The sequence below is a fragment of the Astyanax mexicanus genome, unplaced genomic scaffold (genome assembly GCF_023375975.1).
Source record: "Astyanax mexicanus isolate ESR-SI-001 unplaced genomic scaffold, AstMex3_surface scaffold_45, whole genome shotgun sequence".
Taxonomy (NCBI): domain Eukaryota; kingdom Metazoa; phylum Chordata; class Actinopteri; order Characiformes; family Acestrorhamphidae; genus Astyanax; species Astyanax mexicanus.
Window position 1 is genome coordinate 435955 of NW_026040055.1, and position 16059 is coordinate 452013.

Below are 16059 nucleotides of genomic sequence, written 5' to 3' on the forward strand. Positions count from 1 at the left end.
GAAAAAAAGTGGTGTCCGTGGTGGTCCTCACAAGAATAGCAAAACAAGTACACACACGCATGCACACACACACACACACAGACACAGACACACACACACACACACACGGATCGGGAGAACACGGATTCTGGACAACGCAGAACAGTTTGAAGCCCAGGCGCAGTCTAGAACCAGACGGAGTGACAGCCGCGGCGGCCAATGATACGTTAGCAAGAAACGGCAGAGCCAGTGGATGAGTTTGTGGGTGGTCTAAAGGGAAACTGGATCCGCTTGAGCGGTCGTTTTCTGCTGGGTCCTAGCGCTTGATCCGTCTCCATTTAATATAGTGTGACTGGTTCTTAACCATAAAAACTGCAGGGACCAAAACTGGCTTTTGAAAAAGTGCAGGGGACATGTCCCCCCGTCCCCCCAAATTACGTCCGTGTCAGTGAGGGATTAACTGGTGTTAGTGACGCATGCAAAACCAGGCAGCTGTTATTTATAATTCTTTGTTAGCTTGAGAAATACTACAACTTAGTGCTGTGCAGTAGACCACTGAAGTCGTGTCGTCATTTTGTAGTCGGCACCATGTTGTTTATGCCCATATTTGGGTTCCTTTGGGGTTCCGTGTCGAAGCCGTCCAAGTGAATACGGGATTTGAATGGGCTTTTCAAAAACTGGCTTCTGTCCCATTCTGTGGTAAATAAATCTGTTCAGAACCCTGTACGTTTAATTCTGTGTACATTTACCTCCTAAATATCACTGGATCCTCTGAATTTCGAGATCGTTTAAGGGGAGTAATCAGAAAAATGCTAACTTTAAGCTAATGCTCACAGTACAGCGGCTGGAAATGACCCCGGACTGGATTCTGCATAACACCAGTGAACTCCCATCAGATCACGTTTTGGATTATTCTTCTTCTACACAGAGGATCATTAAAGCACTTAAACAGGTGAAAACTCTTTCAGTAATGTTGAGCAGTGTGATGTTGAGCGGCGTGGTGTTGAGCAGTGTGATGTTCAGCGGCGTGGTGTTGAGCGGTGTGATGTTGAGCAGCGTGATGTTCAGCAGTGTGGTGTTGAGCAGCGTGATGTTCAGCAGTGTGGTGTTGAGCAGCGTGATGTTGAGCAGCGTGGTGTTGAGCGGTGTGATGTTGAGCGGTGTGGTGTTGAGCGGTGTGGTGTTGAGCAGTGTGATGTTCAGCAGTGTGATGTTCAGCAGTGTGATGTTGAGCAGTGTGGTGTTCAGCAGTGTGGTGTTGAGCAGTGTGGTGTTGAGCAGTGTGATGTTGAGCAGTGTGGTGTTGAGCAGTGTGGTGTTCAGCAGTGTGGTGTTCAGCAGTGTGGTGTTGAGCAGTGTGATGTTGAGCAGTGTGATGTTGAGCAGTGTGGTGTTGAGCAGCGTGATGTTGAGCAGCGTGGTGTTGAGCAGTGTGGTGTTGAACAGTGTGGTGTTGAGCAGTGTGATGTTGAGCAGTGTGATGTTGAGCAGTGTGGTGTTGAGCAGTGTGATGTTCAGCGGCGTGGTGTTGAGCGGTGTGATGTTGAGCGGCGTGGTGTTGAGCGGCGTGATGTTCAGCAGTGTGGTGTTGAGCAGCGTGATGTTCAGCAGCGTGGTGTTGAGCAGCGTGGTGTTCAGCAGCGTGGTGTTGAGCAGCGTGGTGTTGAGCAGCGTGGTGTTGAGCAGCGTGGTGTTGAGCAGTGTGGTGTTGAGCAGCGTGATGTTGAGCAGTGTGGTGTTGAACAGTGTGGTGTTGAGCAGTGTGGTGTTGAGCAGTGTGATGTTGAGCAGTGTGATGTTGAGCGGTGTGGTGTTGAGCGGTGTGGTGTTGAGCGGCGTGATGTTCAGCAGTGTGGTGTTGAGCAGTGTGGTGTTCAGCAGTGATGTTCAGCAGTGTGTTGTTCAGCAGTGTGGTGTTGAGCAGTGTGGTGTTCAGCAGTGTGGTGTTGAACAGTGTGGTGTTGAGCAGTGTGATGTTCAGCAGTGTGGTGTTGAACAGTGTGGTGTTGAGCAGTGTGATGTTGAGCAGTGTGATGTTGAGCAGTGTGGTGTTCAGCAGTGTGATGTTCAGCAGTGTGGTGTTGAGCAGTGTGATGTTGAGCAGTGTGGTGTTGAGCAGTGTGGTGTTGAGCAGTGTGGTGTTGAGCAGTGTGATGTTCAGCAGTGTGATGTTGAGCAGTGTGGTGTTGAGCAGTGTGATGTTGAGCAGTGTGGTGTTGAGCAGTGTGGTGTTGAGCAGTGTGATGTTCAGCAGTGATGTTCAGCAGTGTGTTGTTCAGCAGTGTGGTGTTGAGCAGTGTGGTGTTCAGCAGTGTGGTGTTGAACAGTGTGGTGTTGAGCAGTGTGATGTTCAGCAGTGTGGTGTTGAACAGTGTGGTGTTGAGCAGTGTGATGTTGAGCAGTGTGATGTTGAGCAGTGTGGTGTTCAGCAGTGTGATGTTCAGCAGTGTGGTGTTGAGCAGTGTGGTGTTGAGCAGTGTGGTGTTGAGCAGTGTGGTGTTGAGCAGTGTGATGTTGAGCAGTGTGGTGTTGAGCAGTGTGGTGTTGAGCAGTGTGGTGTTGAGCAGTGTGATGTTGAGCAGTGTGGTGTTGAGCAGTGTGGTGTTCAGCAGTGTGATGTTCAGCAGTGTGGTGTTGAGCAGTGTGGTGTTGAGCAGTGTGGTGTTGAGCAGTGTGATGTTCAGCAGTGTGGTGTTGAGCAGTGTGGTGTTGAGCAGTGTGGTGTTGAGCAGTGTGATGTTCAGCAGTGTGGTGTTCAGCAGTGTGGTGTTGAGCAGTGTGATGTTGAGCAGTGTGATGTTCAGCAGTGTGGTGTTGAGCAGTGTGGTGTTCAGCAGTGTGGTGTTGAGCAGTGTGATGTTGAGCAGTGTGGTGTTCAGCAGTGTGGTGTTCAGCAGTGTGGTGTTGAGCAGTGTGATGTTGAGCAGTGTGGTGTTGAGCAGTGTGGTGTTGAGCAGTGTGATGTTGAGCAGTGTGGTGTTGAGCAGTGTGGTGTTGAGCAGTGTGGTGTTGAGCAGTGTGGTGTTCCGCAGTGTGGTGTTCCGCAGTGTGATGTTGAGCAGTGTGGTGTTGAGCAGTGTGGTGTTGAGCAGTGTGATGTTCAGCAGTGTGATGTTCAGCAGTGTGGTGTTGAGCAGTGTGGTGTTGAACAGTGTGGTGTTGAACAGTGTGGTGTTGAGCAGTGTGGTGTTGAGCAGTGTGGTGTTGAGCAGTGTGATGTTCAGCAGTGTGATGTTGAGCAGTGTGATGTTGAGCAGTGTGGTGTTGAGCAGTGTGATGTTCAGCAGTGTGATGTTCAGCAGTGTGGTGTTGAGCAGTGTGGTGTTGAGCAGTGTGATGTTCAGCAGTGTGGTGTTGAGCAGTGTGGTGTTGAGCAGTGTGGTGTTGAGCAGTGTGATGTTCAGCAGTGTGGTGTTCAGCAGTGTGGTGTTGAGCAGTGTGGTGTTGAGCAGTGTGATGTTGAGCAGTGTGATGTTCAGCAGTGTGTTGTTGAGCAGTGTGGTGTTCAGCAGTGTGGTGTTGAGCAGTGTGATGTTGAGCAGTGTGGTGTTCAGCAGTGTGGTGTTCAGCAGTGTGGTGTTGAGCAGTGTGGTGTTCAGCAGTGTGGTGTTGAGCAGTGTGGTGTTGAACAGTGTGGTGTTGAGCAGTGTGGTGTTGAGCAGTGTGGTGTTGAGCAGTGTGGTGTTGAGCAGTGTGATGTTCAGCAGTGTGGTGTTGAACAGTGTGGTGTTCAGCAGTGTGATGTTGAGCAGTGTGGTGTTGAGCAGTGTGATGTTGAGCAGTGTGATGTTGAGCAGTGTGATGTTCAGCAGTGTGGTGTTGAACAGTGTGGTGTTGAGCAGTGTGGTGTTGAGCAGTGTGGTGTTGAACAGTGTGATGTTGAGCAGTGTGGTGTTGAACAGTGTGATGTTGAGCAGTGTGATGTTGAGCAGTGTAATGTAGAGCAGTGTGATGTTCAGCAGTGTGGTGTTGAGCAGTGTGGTGTTCAGCAGTGTGGTGTTGAGCAGTGTGATGTTGAGCAGTGTGGTGTTGAACAGTGTGATGTTGAGTAGTGTGATGTTCAGCAGTCTGGTGTTGAGCAGTGTGGTGTTGAGCAGTGTGGTGTTGAGCAGTGTGATGTTCAGCAGTGTGATGTTGAGCAGTGTGATGTTGAGCAGTGTGATGTTGAACAGTGTGGTGTTCAGCAGTGTGGTGTTGAGCAGTGTGATGTTCAGCAGTCTGGTGTTGAACAGTGTGGTGTTGAGCAGTGTAATATTGAGCAGTGTGGTGTTGAGCAGTGTGGTCTGTGTTAGAGCTTTAAAAGGCAGATAATAAGAGAGAGTGGCTCTCAGTTCAGCAGTGTGGTGTTGAACAGTGTGGTGTTCAGCAGTGTGATGTTCAGCAGTGTGGTGTTGAGCAGTGTGGTGTTGAGCAGTGGGATGTTCAGCAGTGTGGTGTTGAGCAGTGTGATGTTCAGCAGTGTGGTGTTGAGCAGTGTGATGTTGAGCAGTGTGATGTTGAGCAGTGTGGTGTTGAGCAGTGTAATATTGAGCAGTGTGGTGTTGAGCAGTGTGGTGTTGAGCAGTGTGATGTTGAGCAGTGTGGTGTTCAGCAGTGTGATGTTCAGCAGTGTGATGTTCAGCAGTGTGATGTTGAGCAGTGTGGTGTTGAGCAGTGTAATATTGAGCAGTGTGGTGTTGAGCAGTGTGGTGTTGAGCAGTGTGGTGTTGAGCAGTGTGGTGTTGAGCAGTGTGGTGTTGAGCAGTGTGGTGTTGAGCAGTGTGGTGTTGAGCAGTGTGGTGTTGAGCAGTGTGGTGTTGAGCAGTGTGGTGTTCAGCAGTGTAGTCTGTGTTAGAGCTTTAAAAGGCAGATAATAAGAGAGAGTGGCTCTCAGTTCAGCAGCGCTTCCCCGAAGGATTTAGTATTTAATTACGGTCATTAGTTTATACTAATTACAACACCTGACCCAAATAATCAACTAACAACTAACTAATCAACTAATCACTATCTACCTGCCCTCACTGAGGCGACAACCAACCAGAAACACCCATTTATTTCACTGCATAATAAAGAGGGTAAATGTTAAAGGTGTTACAGCTGCTTCTGGAGTATCACTGACCTGTTTTAGTGATTTTATGCTGTCTCACTCTCAGCTCTCCTCAGTTAGCGCAGTTAGTTGATTAGTTTGATCAGCTGTGTGTAAAAAGCTCCTAACTTACAGCCGGAGTTCTCTGGTGTTACGCCGAAAACAGTCCCCTGCTAATCTCTGCAGCAGCGCCAGGAGGTCAGTTCACTCCACTGTAGCATTAGCTTAAAGTTAGCATTTTTCTCATTATGACTCTTAAACGATCTTGAAATTCAGAGGATCCAGTGATATTTAGGAGGTAAATGTACACAGAATAAAACATACAGAGATCTAAACAGATTTATTTACTACAGAATGTGACAGAGGCGGGTTTTTAAAAACCCCAATCCTTTTTCTCATAGGGAAAGAACGCTTAGACAGGAAGCCGTACGAGCACTACAGAATGACGCACGACTTCAGTGGTCTATATGACGATAAATATCATGGGGACGATAGAAAAGTGTTTATCTTGCTACTTACCTTCTATCGTCCCTATCGTTTCTACAGTAATTATATGGTGGTATTACCGCCATATTTTAATTATTTCACTAGAACTATCACGCTGCTGCTGCTCCTTCTGTTCTATAGGTGTTACGTCTCATAGCGCTGGTTAAGCTTTATATTCTGTCTGTTAAGTTACTGCTTTGAGATTAGTACAACTTTATTGGTTCTTAAATTGTTGTTTTTGTTCATTTCTTTTGTTTTTTTTTTGTTATTTCTTCGTTTATTTACTTTTACGATTTTTTTTATATAACTAATTTATTTTTTACCTGTGTATTCACTATTTCATTTTGCTATTTTAGAATTCGTTAGATTATATTTCTTTTAGCACATTTTATACGATGGCGCTTTAGGGCCATACAAAAAAAATGAATGTCTGCGCAGCAGCGCAGGCTCTCCCCACACTGGAGGATTCTCGTGGCGGGGAAAATCTGAACACTGTCCTCGACCAAACCTGTCCTTCATAGGGGCCCCCAAATCTGACCATCCCAGCTACAGTAAATACACCAAAAACAATGTTAATTTGTTACTTATGTAAAGTGCAGAAAAAACATATTTCTATTAAACTCCGTAGTTATAAACATCCTGAGGTTAGCAGCGCGCTAACTGACCTGTTTATAATGTAATCCCAGCAGTGACTCCGTGACGGCTGCTCTAAACTGCTGCTGTTAGCTGCTTGGGCTGAAAGATGAACTGTAGAGAGCTGTATTATCCGTTTAGTGGGGTTAAAACCTTTATTTCATACACAGATAACTGTAAAAAACGCTCTAGACTGGCTCAGCTGAGCCCTGTAGCCCGTGGCTGGGCTGTAGCACTGACTCAGTAAAGACAGCGAGGCTTGTTCTGCTGCTGCTGCAGCTCTGACTAGTGGTTGGATGAGGAACTGCAGCTTCCTGTAAGCGAACAGTTTCACCAGTTTCATCCACACACAGCTCTGATAAACTGCTTAACCCTAAACTCCTGAATCAGAGCGGCTAAAATCAGAGGCTGATCGCCGATACCGTATTTTGGCTGAAAATCGGCCGATCTCTAGTTATTTGGTTTTTGTGTGTGTTTTAAGAATGAGGGCCCCTAGGGCCCCAAAATGGCTAGATCCGCCCCTGCTAACTAACACTACAACATAATGTAACGCTTTATAATACAGCCCGCGTTTTAGAGGGTAAGTACCCTTTACTTACGGTGTAAGTTCTATGTAAGTTCTGTAAGTTCTCTGTATGTACCCTTTACTTACGGTGTAAGTTCTCTGTATGTACCCTTTACTTACGGTGTAAGTTCTCTGTATGTACCCTTTACTTACGGTGTAAGTTCTCTGTATGTACCCTTTACTTACGGTGTAAGTTCTCTGTATGTACCCTTTACTTACGGTGTAAGTTCTCTGTATGTACCCTTTACTTACGGTGTAAGTTATCTGTATGTACCCTTTACTTACGGTGTAAGTTCTCTGTATGTACCCTTTACTTACGGTGTAAGTTCTCTGTATGTACCCTTTACTTACGGTGTAAGTTCTCTGTATGTACCCTTTACTTACGGTGTAAGTTCTCTGTATGTACCCTTTACTTACGGTGTAAGTTCTCTGTATGTACCCTTTACTTACGGTGTAAGTTCTCTGTATGTACCCTTTACTTACGGTGTAAGTTCTCTGTAAGTTCTGTAAGTTCTCTGTATGTACCCTTTACTTATGGTGTAAGTTCTCTGTATGTACCCTTTACTTACGGTGTAAGTTCTCTGTAAGTTCTGTAAGTTCTCTGTATGTACCCTTTACTTACGGTGTAAGTTCTCTGTATGTACCCTTTACTTACGGTGTAAGTTCTCTGTAAGTTCTGTAAGTTCTCTGTATGTACCCTTTACTTACGGTGTAAGTTCTCTGTAAGTTCTGTAAGTTCTGTGTATGTACCCTTTACTTACGGTGTAAGTTCTCTTTAAGTTCTGTAAGTTCTGTAAGTTCTCTGTATGTACCCTTTACTTACGGTGTAAGTTCTCTGTATGTACCCTTTACTTACGGTGTAAGTTCTCTGTATGTACCCTTTACTTACGGTGTAAGTTCTCTGTATGTACCCTTTACTTACGGTGTAAGTTCTCTGTATGTACCCTTTACTTACGGTGTAAGTTCTCTGTATGTACCCTTTACTTACGGTGTAAGTTCTCTGTATGTACCCTTTACTTACGGTGTAAGTTCTCTGTATGTACCCTTTACTTACGGTGTAAGTTCTCTGTAAGTTCTGTAAGTTCTCTGTATGTACCCTTTACTTACGGTGTAAGTTCTCTGTATGTACCCTTTACTTACGGTGTAAGTTCTCTGTATGTACCCTTTACTTACGGTGTAAGTTCTCTGTATGAACCCTTTACTTACGGTGTAAGTTCTCTGTATGTACCCTTTACTTACGGTGTAAGTTCTCTGTATGAACCCTTTACTTACGGTGTAAGTTCTCTGTATGTACCCTTTACTTACGGTGTAAGTTCTCTGTATGAACAGGGTACATTCAACATACTTACCTGGTCCTACAGGTACTTAACTGTAAGTATAAATAAAGAACACAGAAAGAACCAGGAACAAGAGAGTAACAACTGGGTAACTTTCTGACACTTACCTTGTACTTTACCAAAACATATGGTATAACGTTTCTGTATTTATCAGTTTATTCTAAATACTTATGGGGCTCTCCTAGTACTTAAATGTAGGTACAAATTAATTACCAGGAACAACAGTATAAAAATTGGATATGTCATTACCTGCACTTTCCCTAAACTTCTGGTGCAATATTAATGTGTATATATATATATATATATATATATATATATATATATATATATATATATATATATATATATATATATATGTGTGTGTGTGTGTGTGTGTGTATGTGTTATTTATGCAGCAAAAATAAATAAATATAAATGTTTTATTTGGCATTAATATAACAGTTTTATTATTTGAATAAAATGAAAAATGTCTAAATCCTGGTCTTACCAAGAAAATATAAAAAACATGTACCACAGAACAAAATGTAGCATATTTATTGCCAAACAAATCACAGCAAATGCAGTAATTGGCGAAACAAATACAAAATTGATTGCTTCCAAAAATGTTAGAAAATTTAGATAGGTATTGTTTTTAATCTTGTCCAAACACTTTGCAATATTATAGCATATAATACAGTCAAATCAAATTCTATTTTTTTTAAATTTCCTAAATCAAAAATATGAACTATTTACATTTTAAACAAAACAACTTTCATTTATCTGAATTTCCACTTCAACGGGAGGAGTTTGTTGCAACGTTTCAGTTCCGCAATTTTGCTGTTTAGTGCTGGGCAGGATTCCACCAATCTTTTTAATTTAACCGTGAACTCCTTAAGGGTTGTCCCTTCTTTGTACAGAGGAACAGGGAAGTTTTCCCCCTCTGAAGCAATTTTCACCTGTAATTGGAAATGTTGAAGTGTATTAAAGAATAGAAAAGTTTTAAAAACAGAACACAACTGTTAAACATCATTCATTACATAACTTGTAATAGTTTCTTACATGTTAACAGCAAGAATAGTGGCACAACAAATACAGGAAAAACCTTTTACCATGCAGTGCACATACATTACCTCTGCTATGATGCTTGTCAAGGCCATTGTTGTCTTTTCCACATGGTGCTTTTTTAAGGCATGTCTTACAGAGAGGCAGTTTTGGTATGTCTTTAGAACATACCCATATCTGTGGATGACCTGGTCGGGTGTGGTCACTGCACAACAAATACAAAATAATTTTTTTTGGCATCAGCACTGCACATAGTTTGGTACATCATTGTCACAAAACTGACTTGTATTCAAGTGGTGTCATCACATCAGAACGCTCTATCAGTTTTTTACTGATACAATGAACCAGCAAAAATATCAGCCTATAAAAAATATTTACACCCAAAAATATTGGTGTACATGAGTAAAAAAAAACATAAAATGCGGTTATTGTATCCAGTAATATACAAGGACTGATGCCCCTAATAGAACAATACATACTCTCTATACACTATACAAAAAAAAGATAAAGTTTCCAGGAACAATAAAGAATAAAAGATTTCACTTATACTGGCAAAACATATTGAGCTACACATACAATAATCCATTCCATTAAGATGGAATTTTCCTGCATATTTTGTGGCAGTGGTGCAGTGTTTATCACATCCAATACTACCCCAGGCATTTGTAATTGGGGGGCAGGTCACATGGCAGGACCTTATTAAAACCAAAGGTGATATGGCATTCTGCCCCTGAAAACAATGCCCCTACACACAAATTTGTGGGTCATTTCCCCCAGGACAGATGTACTGCCAAGGCTAGTCACATTGCTAGACCTATCCTGCAAAAAAATGGAAGGCTAAACATTAAACAGCAGATACAATACTAAACAGCACATTTTGCAGGAATATTCAGACTGCATGGGATGGTTTATTGCAGAACACCTTCAGGACCCTCTACAACTACATACTGAAACATCAGGCATATTGCAATACACGTGTTACACACCTTCTGTATGTGTAGCTCGATAAATATTGCACATATCAATCTAAATTCACAAAGGTACTTTAACAAGATCCAAACTGCTTGTAGTCTGGGTCAGAAAATCTCCAAAACATCAGGCAGTGTGGGAGGTTTCCAGAATGTGGTATACATCAAACATGCTTTTAAGCTTGATGGGTATGGGTTCTTGTGCAATTGTAGACCATTTGTAGAATCAATGCTGATCCAGGTGGACTGGACAAACTAATCAAAAGATTGGATACGTAATGTGGATGGCTGTGAGCATGTGCATTGCTTGTCTGGGAAAGAGATGGTACCAGGTTGATTCATGAATAAAAGGCAAACTGGCAGATGCAGTGTTACACTCTGAGAAGTTTTCAAGACTTCATCATATTTTCTTAGATACCAGATACAACAGGACACTTTCAGATCTGTAGATTTCGGTTTCAGTCAAAGGTGCGGTAGTTGATGCTAATGACAACATATTGTAAGATTAAGTAACAACAAATAGATTAATGTAACTGTTGGGAGACGTGAGAAACATTTATTCAACGTATCATTATTGTGGGTGTATTAATAATAGATATTCGGGGTGTGTGCTTGTGGAAATAAACATACATATTGTTTTTAAATAAATGTGACAGCTCAATCATGTTAATGGGATATCCTGCAGGTTACATGTGGCGGACAAAGGTCAGGAAATTTCCCACAGAGCACACACGGGTAATCACAGATGGTTTTGACTTAAAACAGAAATTACAGATATACATATATCCCTCGGTTAAATGGTGAGAAAGCCACAAACAGTTTTCAAATTTGTGCTGCATGTGAGAGTATGAGAGAGACAGAGAGCGAGAGAGTGTGTGTGTGTGGGAGGGAGAGAGAGAGAGAGAGAGAGAGTGTGTTTGTTTGTATCTGTGAGTGAGTGAGTGACAGAGAGCAGACAAAACTTTTAAAGTACAAAAAGAGCAATATATAATATGTAATAAGTCCTAGGTTCCAAAAAAATACATAGGGAACTGCATGTGGCAGGTGTTGTAGGATAAAGATACCTAATTCAGAATTAATTCTATACGTGCTTAAATGAACAGCAAACTATATCTAAATTTCAAGTAATATTTGTATGAAAGCATAAAGAATAAATAAACACAGAATAAATACAGATGAACCATTAATCAATATTTGAACCACAACAAAAGGGTACACACAGTATAATTTAAAGAGCACTCAGTATAAATTTTGCAAAACTTACTTCTTTTGGCGAAAGACATTTTCTTGTCTTTGTTGTATTTTCTCCTTTTCTTGGATTTCTTTTTGTCAGATGAAGACGATGATGACGTGGATGTGGACGATGATGAAGATGATGAAGTTAGTGTTCTTTGTCTTTTTGTTTTCTCTAAAAGTAAAAACATTACAATATAATCACATATTTAGTGTTTTACTGTAACTTATTTATTATGGTTACTGTTTCCTTTAAAAGTGCCATATATGCATTAGCATTTTTAAAGGTGTCCTTCCACAAAAACATTAGTACATGTTGTTTGGGAAATCCAATAGGTCTCTGCAAATGGAACTGTTCCTCAGCCTCCACTGTATGCAGTAGCTAGTAAAAGAAAATACTCATAAAAACGAGTCGATCAGGAAAAGCACCCGGGTCCACATAAACCATGTGAATTAGTAATCATGGCTACATCCCATGGCCATTGGGATGTTAATCAATCAGAGGTGAGACTTTTGCATGTCATGAATATTCATGAGTAAGAGCTGAAATTTAGTCATTCTTCCCCGCCCACTTGTCCACCAAACTTTAACAGCCTGAAACATGAACATCAAAATTTTTCACAAAAAAGATTAAATGACACCTTTAACAATTTACATTTCAACATACAACAATTACATCATTATGAAATCAGTATTTTCTCCTTTCCTGAATTCTTCTGCATATTTGCATTTTGTTATGTATAGGACAAAGTAATCTGACTAAAACAGTTTTTAAATATTTTTAATTAGTTCCAAAATCTTAACATACCTCAAAATAAACATGTAATTGTACTCTTTATTATTTAAAAAGCTAATAACTGGTTTGAATTTGATTTTACCCATAAATCAATATTTGTACCACAATAAGAGGGTATGTAAACACATACTATAATTTACACTCAATCTAAACTCTGGAAAACTTACTTTTGGTGAAAGACCTTTTCTTATCCTTTTTGTTGTATTTTCTCCTTTTCTTGGATTTCTTTTTCTCGGATGAAGATGCCGATGAGGTGGATGTGGACGTAGATGTTGATGATGATGAAGAAATTGTTCTTTGTCTTTTTGCTTCATCTAAAGATAAAATCATTACAATGTAATCATACACAATTTGTGTTTTAATGTAACTTCTTTATAATTGTTAGCTTTTCTTTAAAAAGTGCTACATGTAGCTCCCATTCTAAAGCTTGTTTGGATAAACTTCAAAAAAGGCTGTATTTTAGAATACTGGGGTAAACAGGTGTCATCTATTTAACAAAGGTTTGTATTTGTTTGTAACTATGCTTCACTACACCCCAAGACCATTTCACAACGGAGTTAAACATGTAAATGTATTCTAGTTATTCTTGTGAATTGCATACTGTAAAAACATTATACAAAATATAGAACAACAAAAACATGGAACTACTTCTTGCTATATTTTCTTGCAAACTTAAAACATACTTTTGTTTTGACTAATATGGATTTTTGCTTAATGATCTTGAAAAGAAAATTGTTATTAAATGTTTTTAAGTTGGATATTTTACAGTGCACTGGTTTTGGTTTGTCATTGTGTAACTTATGTTTTACTCACACTAAATAAAACAAGCAAATGTTTTTTTTCTGATTTTACTTTACGTGAACTGTGAGAAAACCCATACTGCCTTCTGTATACCAGTAACTACTAAGGTATTCATTCAAGTAATTCGTTACTAGTTCAATATGATGCATTACATTTTTAAGTGTTCCACATAAACAATAACTATATGATGGCTAAAGTCCTCATAACCATAAACACTTAAAAATGATTAGAAAAGAGTATGTTGAATCCCTTCTTTGTGAAGCTTGAATCTCTGGTCATTTTAGAACACAGTACCCACATTTATTATCTCTGTTATATGAAGCACAATTCTGCTACTACAATCAATTTAGATAAACTTTTATGTACTATGAATGTAAATAAATATGGCTCAGTCTTCTTCATTGATTACTCTAAAACTTTTGACACGGTTGGCCATTCTCTTTTTTAAAAAAAGTATACCAAACATGTTTTGCCTACAATGCTATAGACAGGATTCTCAATTATCTGTCTGACAAATGTAAATGGTGGCTTTTGCAACAAAGAAATTGTGAACTTCTACCAACCCTATAGGTTGTCCCCTCAGTGAGTGTCCCAATTATATTTATCTTAATTTTTTTATTTTCATTTTCATTCATTTTGAATCTAAAGAATATGTATAAAGTCCGCTACATTGTCCATCCTCTACGTACAATTTAAATACATTTTATTACATACTTTTATAAACTAAAAATAGTTGAGCCAGTTCTCATTGTACTTGTAGATGTTTAGGTGTTGTAAAGACTAGTAACCAAAGGGATTACAACAAATCACAAACAAACTCATCAATATTTTTTGTTTAATTTTCATGTAATCCTGTTATTATTACTTAATGATTTGTAATGTAGAGTTTCTCATTGGTTTTTAACTGGTAAATTATATGGGAAAATGTTCAATTGTATAAGACCCTAGATTAATTCAGAAAATCTGCATTTACATGTGACTGATACTTACACAGATCTTACAATTCTTAAACACACATATATATATATATATATATATATATATATATATATATATAAAATGTGACCCAAACCTGATTCTGATTGATTAGGAGGGGCACACTGGGATTGGGATTGGGGTCGGACAGAAGAAGCTGCAACAGCGGAGTCTGCCAGTTTGCTGAGCTCGGCTCTCAGTTGGTCGCGCTTCTCAACCAATGTTTTCCTTTGTTCTCTCAGTTTTTCAAGTTGAAGTGTAGCAGTGGGTGCTTCATCTCTTTTTCTTACTTGTTGAGTGTCTGCAGGGCAAGCTGTAAATGAATAAATAATTTGTTTGTAAACTTATAGTCTAATGGTAATGTTAATGGTAATAAGGGGTTTTGAAAGTGTACCAACAACATTTTACTAATGTACGAAGGTGGTAACAGCTAAGTCATAGAACATGCTTCAAATTACTCACAGCATATCCATGTCAAACTGATAGCACACAACTGATCCTTTGTTTTTTTTTTCCAGAGTACCAACGTCTTTTCTAAGCACTTAAGATGAGCACTGACATGTAAAAAAAAGCTGCTCTTACTATTTTACTTATCTTATACCTCTTCTTAGGTTTTTTTATTTTGTATTTTTTCTTCTACTTTATCCCAATTTCTCCCCAACACCTCCCAATTCACCTTGACAGTGATGTGATGATAGCATCATCTAACCACCCAGAGAGAGCATGGCTAACTGTACTTTTACAGACTCTGGCTGCTGACGACAAGCAGCACGACCTGGTATTCTAGCCAGTGGCCCTCGACTTACAGGGGCAGCACCTTAGTACGCTAGACCACTCTGATCATCCCCTCTGCTTATGATTTTGCATAGTTTAGTAATACAGTATATATATTCTGCCCAGAAATAGTGTAAGTGTAAACTGGTAATCTCTGATGTCTGAGTATCTTAAATACAGGACATTGGCACTATAAATACAATCATAGGGTATCTGCTACTTTTGTAAATTACAGAGGATAAGACTTTCTACTAAATGCCATAAATGTACATGTAAATAAATTGGGTAAAACTCTTAAACACCTGCATTCATTGCTTTTACTATTTGTTGACAAAACTCACTAATAACAAATGGCTCTGTTCCCACAAAACAGCAAACAACATTTAACCACCACCAATAGTACAGCAGCTACAGCAAAAGAGCTAAAGGAGTCATGCTCAAAATAACAGAGTTTTGAGCACTGTATAAGCAGCACTTTTCAGTAGTGCGTTCTGTAGCTATAGGTATTCACAGGTTCTCTCAGAGTTACTCTGTGTTTTTATCGTGTATGATTTTAACAAGTAAAGTTGATAAAGTTGCTTTACAAAGGATTACAAAGTTTACCTGAAAGGGTTAATGTGGCATCTATACTAACCATAAAAATCATTTATGGACCCCAAAAACACACAATAGTCCATCTCTACTACTTACTCAAATCTTTAACACTTCCACTATCACAGCTACTGTTATCCATATTAGAGCTGCAAAAGAAAAAAGAAAATATAACATGTTGGTTAATGAGCTGGGAGTTGTAACCATACAGTTAGTCAAGAAATATATTAAACATAAACTAGGAATACAAAAAATAAAGTAATTAATAACATAAAGGCAAATACAAACCATCTGTGGACTGACTCTGCCAGTTGCTCTCCACGTGCCTGGTGATCTGGCTCAGCTGTTATAGAAGAACACAAACCACATACGACTACTACAATAGCACTGTAGGCCTTTTTGTACATCCTGTAATACATTAATATGCAGTATAATAAAAAAAAATTGAACTTTTTTTTTTTTTTTTTTTTAAGTTGTTCCGTTGTAATTCCATATTAATATTAACAACATAAAAAATGCAGTTCAATGTCAAAGAATTCTAAAAATTAGGCCAGCTCAACAATTTATTTTTGTACAATATATCATCAAAGAAATGATTGGAATAAACCATATTATTTTCATTTTAAAACAATTAAGTTCCACTGACATGACAGTAATATAAGAGCATAACAAAGCAATTGTACCTTTTCAACGACAAAAAAATAATTAATATACAGTGCAGTCCACACTGTATATGTAGTCACAGTTAATGAAGCACTGGTCTTTGAGCGACTGTCAAAAATATTGTTTGCCATTATGTGAACAAACATACAAAT

General features: G+C 39.6%; 1 protein-coding gene across 1 annotated transcript; it reads right to left on the reverse strand.

Moving 5' to 3' along the window:
* Positions 1 to 8718: 8718 nt before the first annotated feature.
* Positions 8719 to 12488, reverse strand: LOC125795243 (pre-mRNA-splicing factor CWC22 homolog). The gene is made up of 4 exons (XM_049473749.1): positions 12271 to 12488; positions 11339 to 11482; positions 9175 to 9311; positions 8719 to 9000 (listed from the first exon to the last, which is right to left on the reverse strand). The coding sequence occupies exons 1-4, from the start codon at positions 12431 to 12433 to the stop codon at positions 8821 to 8823; spliced, it is 624 nt and encodes a 207-aa protein (XP_049329706.1). The 5' UTR covers positions 12434 to 12488; the 3' UTR covers positions 8719 to 8820.
* Between the last annotated feature and the right edge of the window lie 3571 nt (positions 12489 to 16059).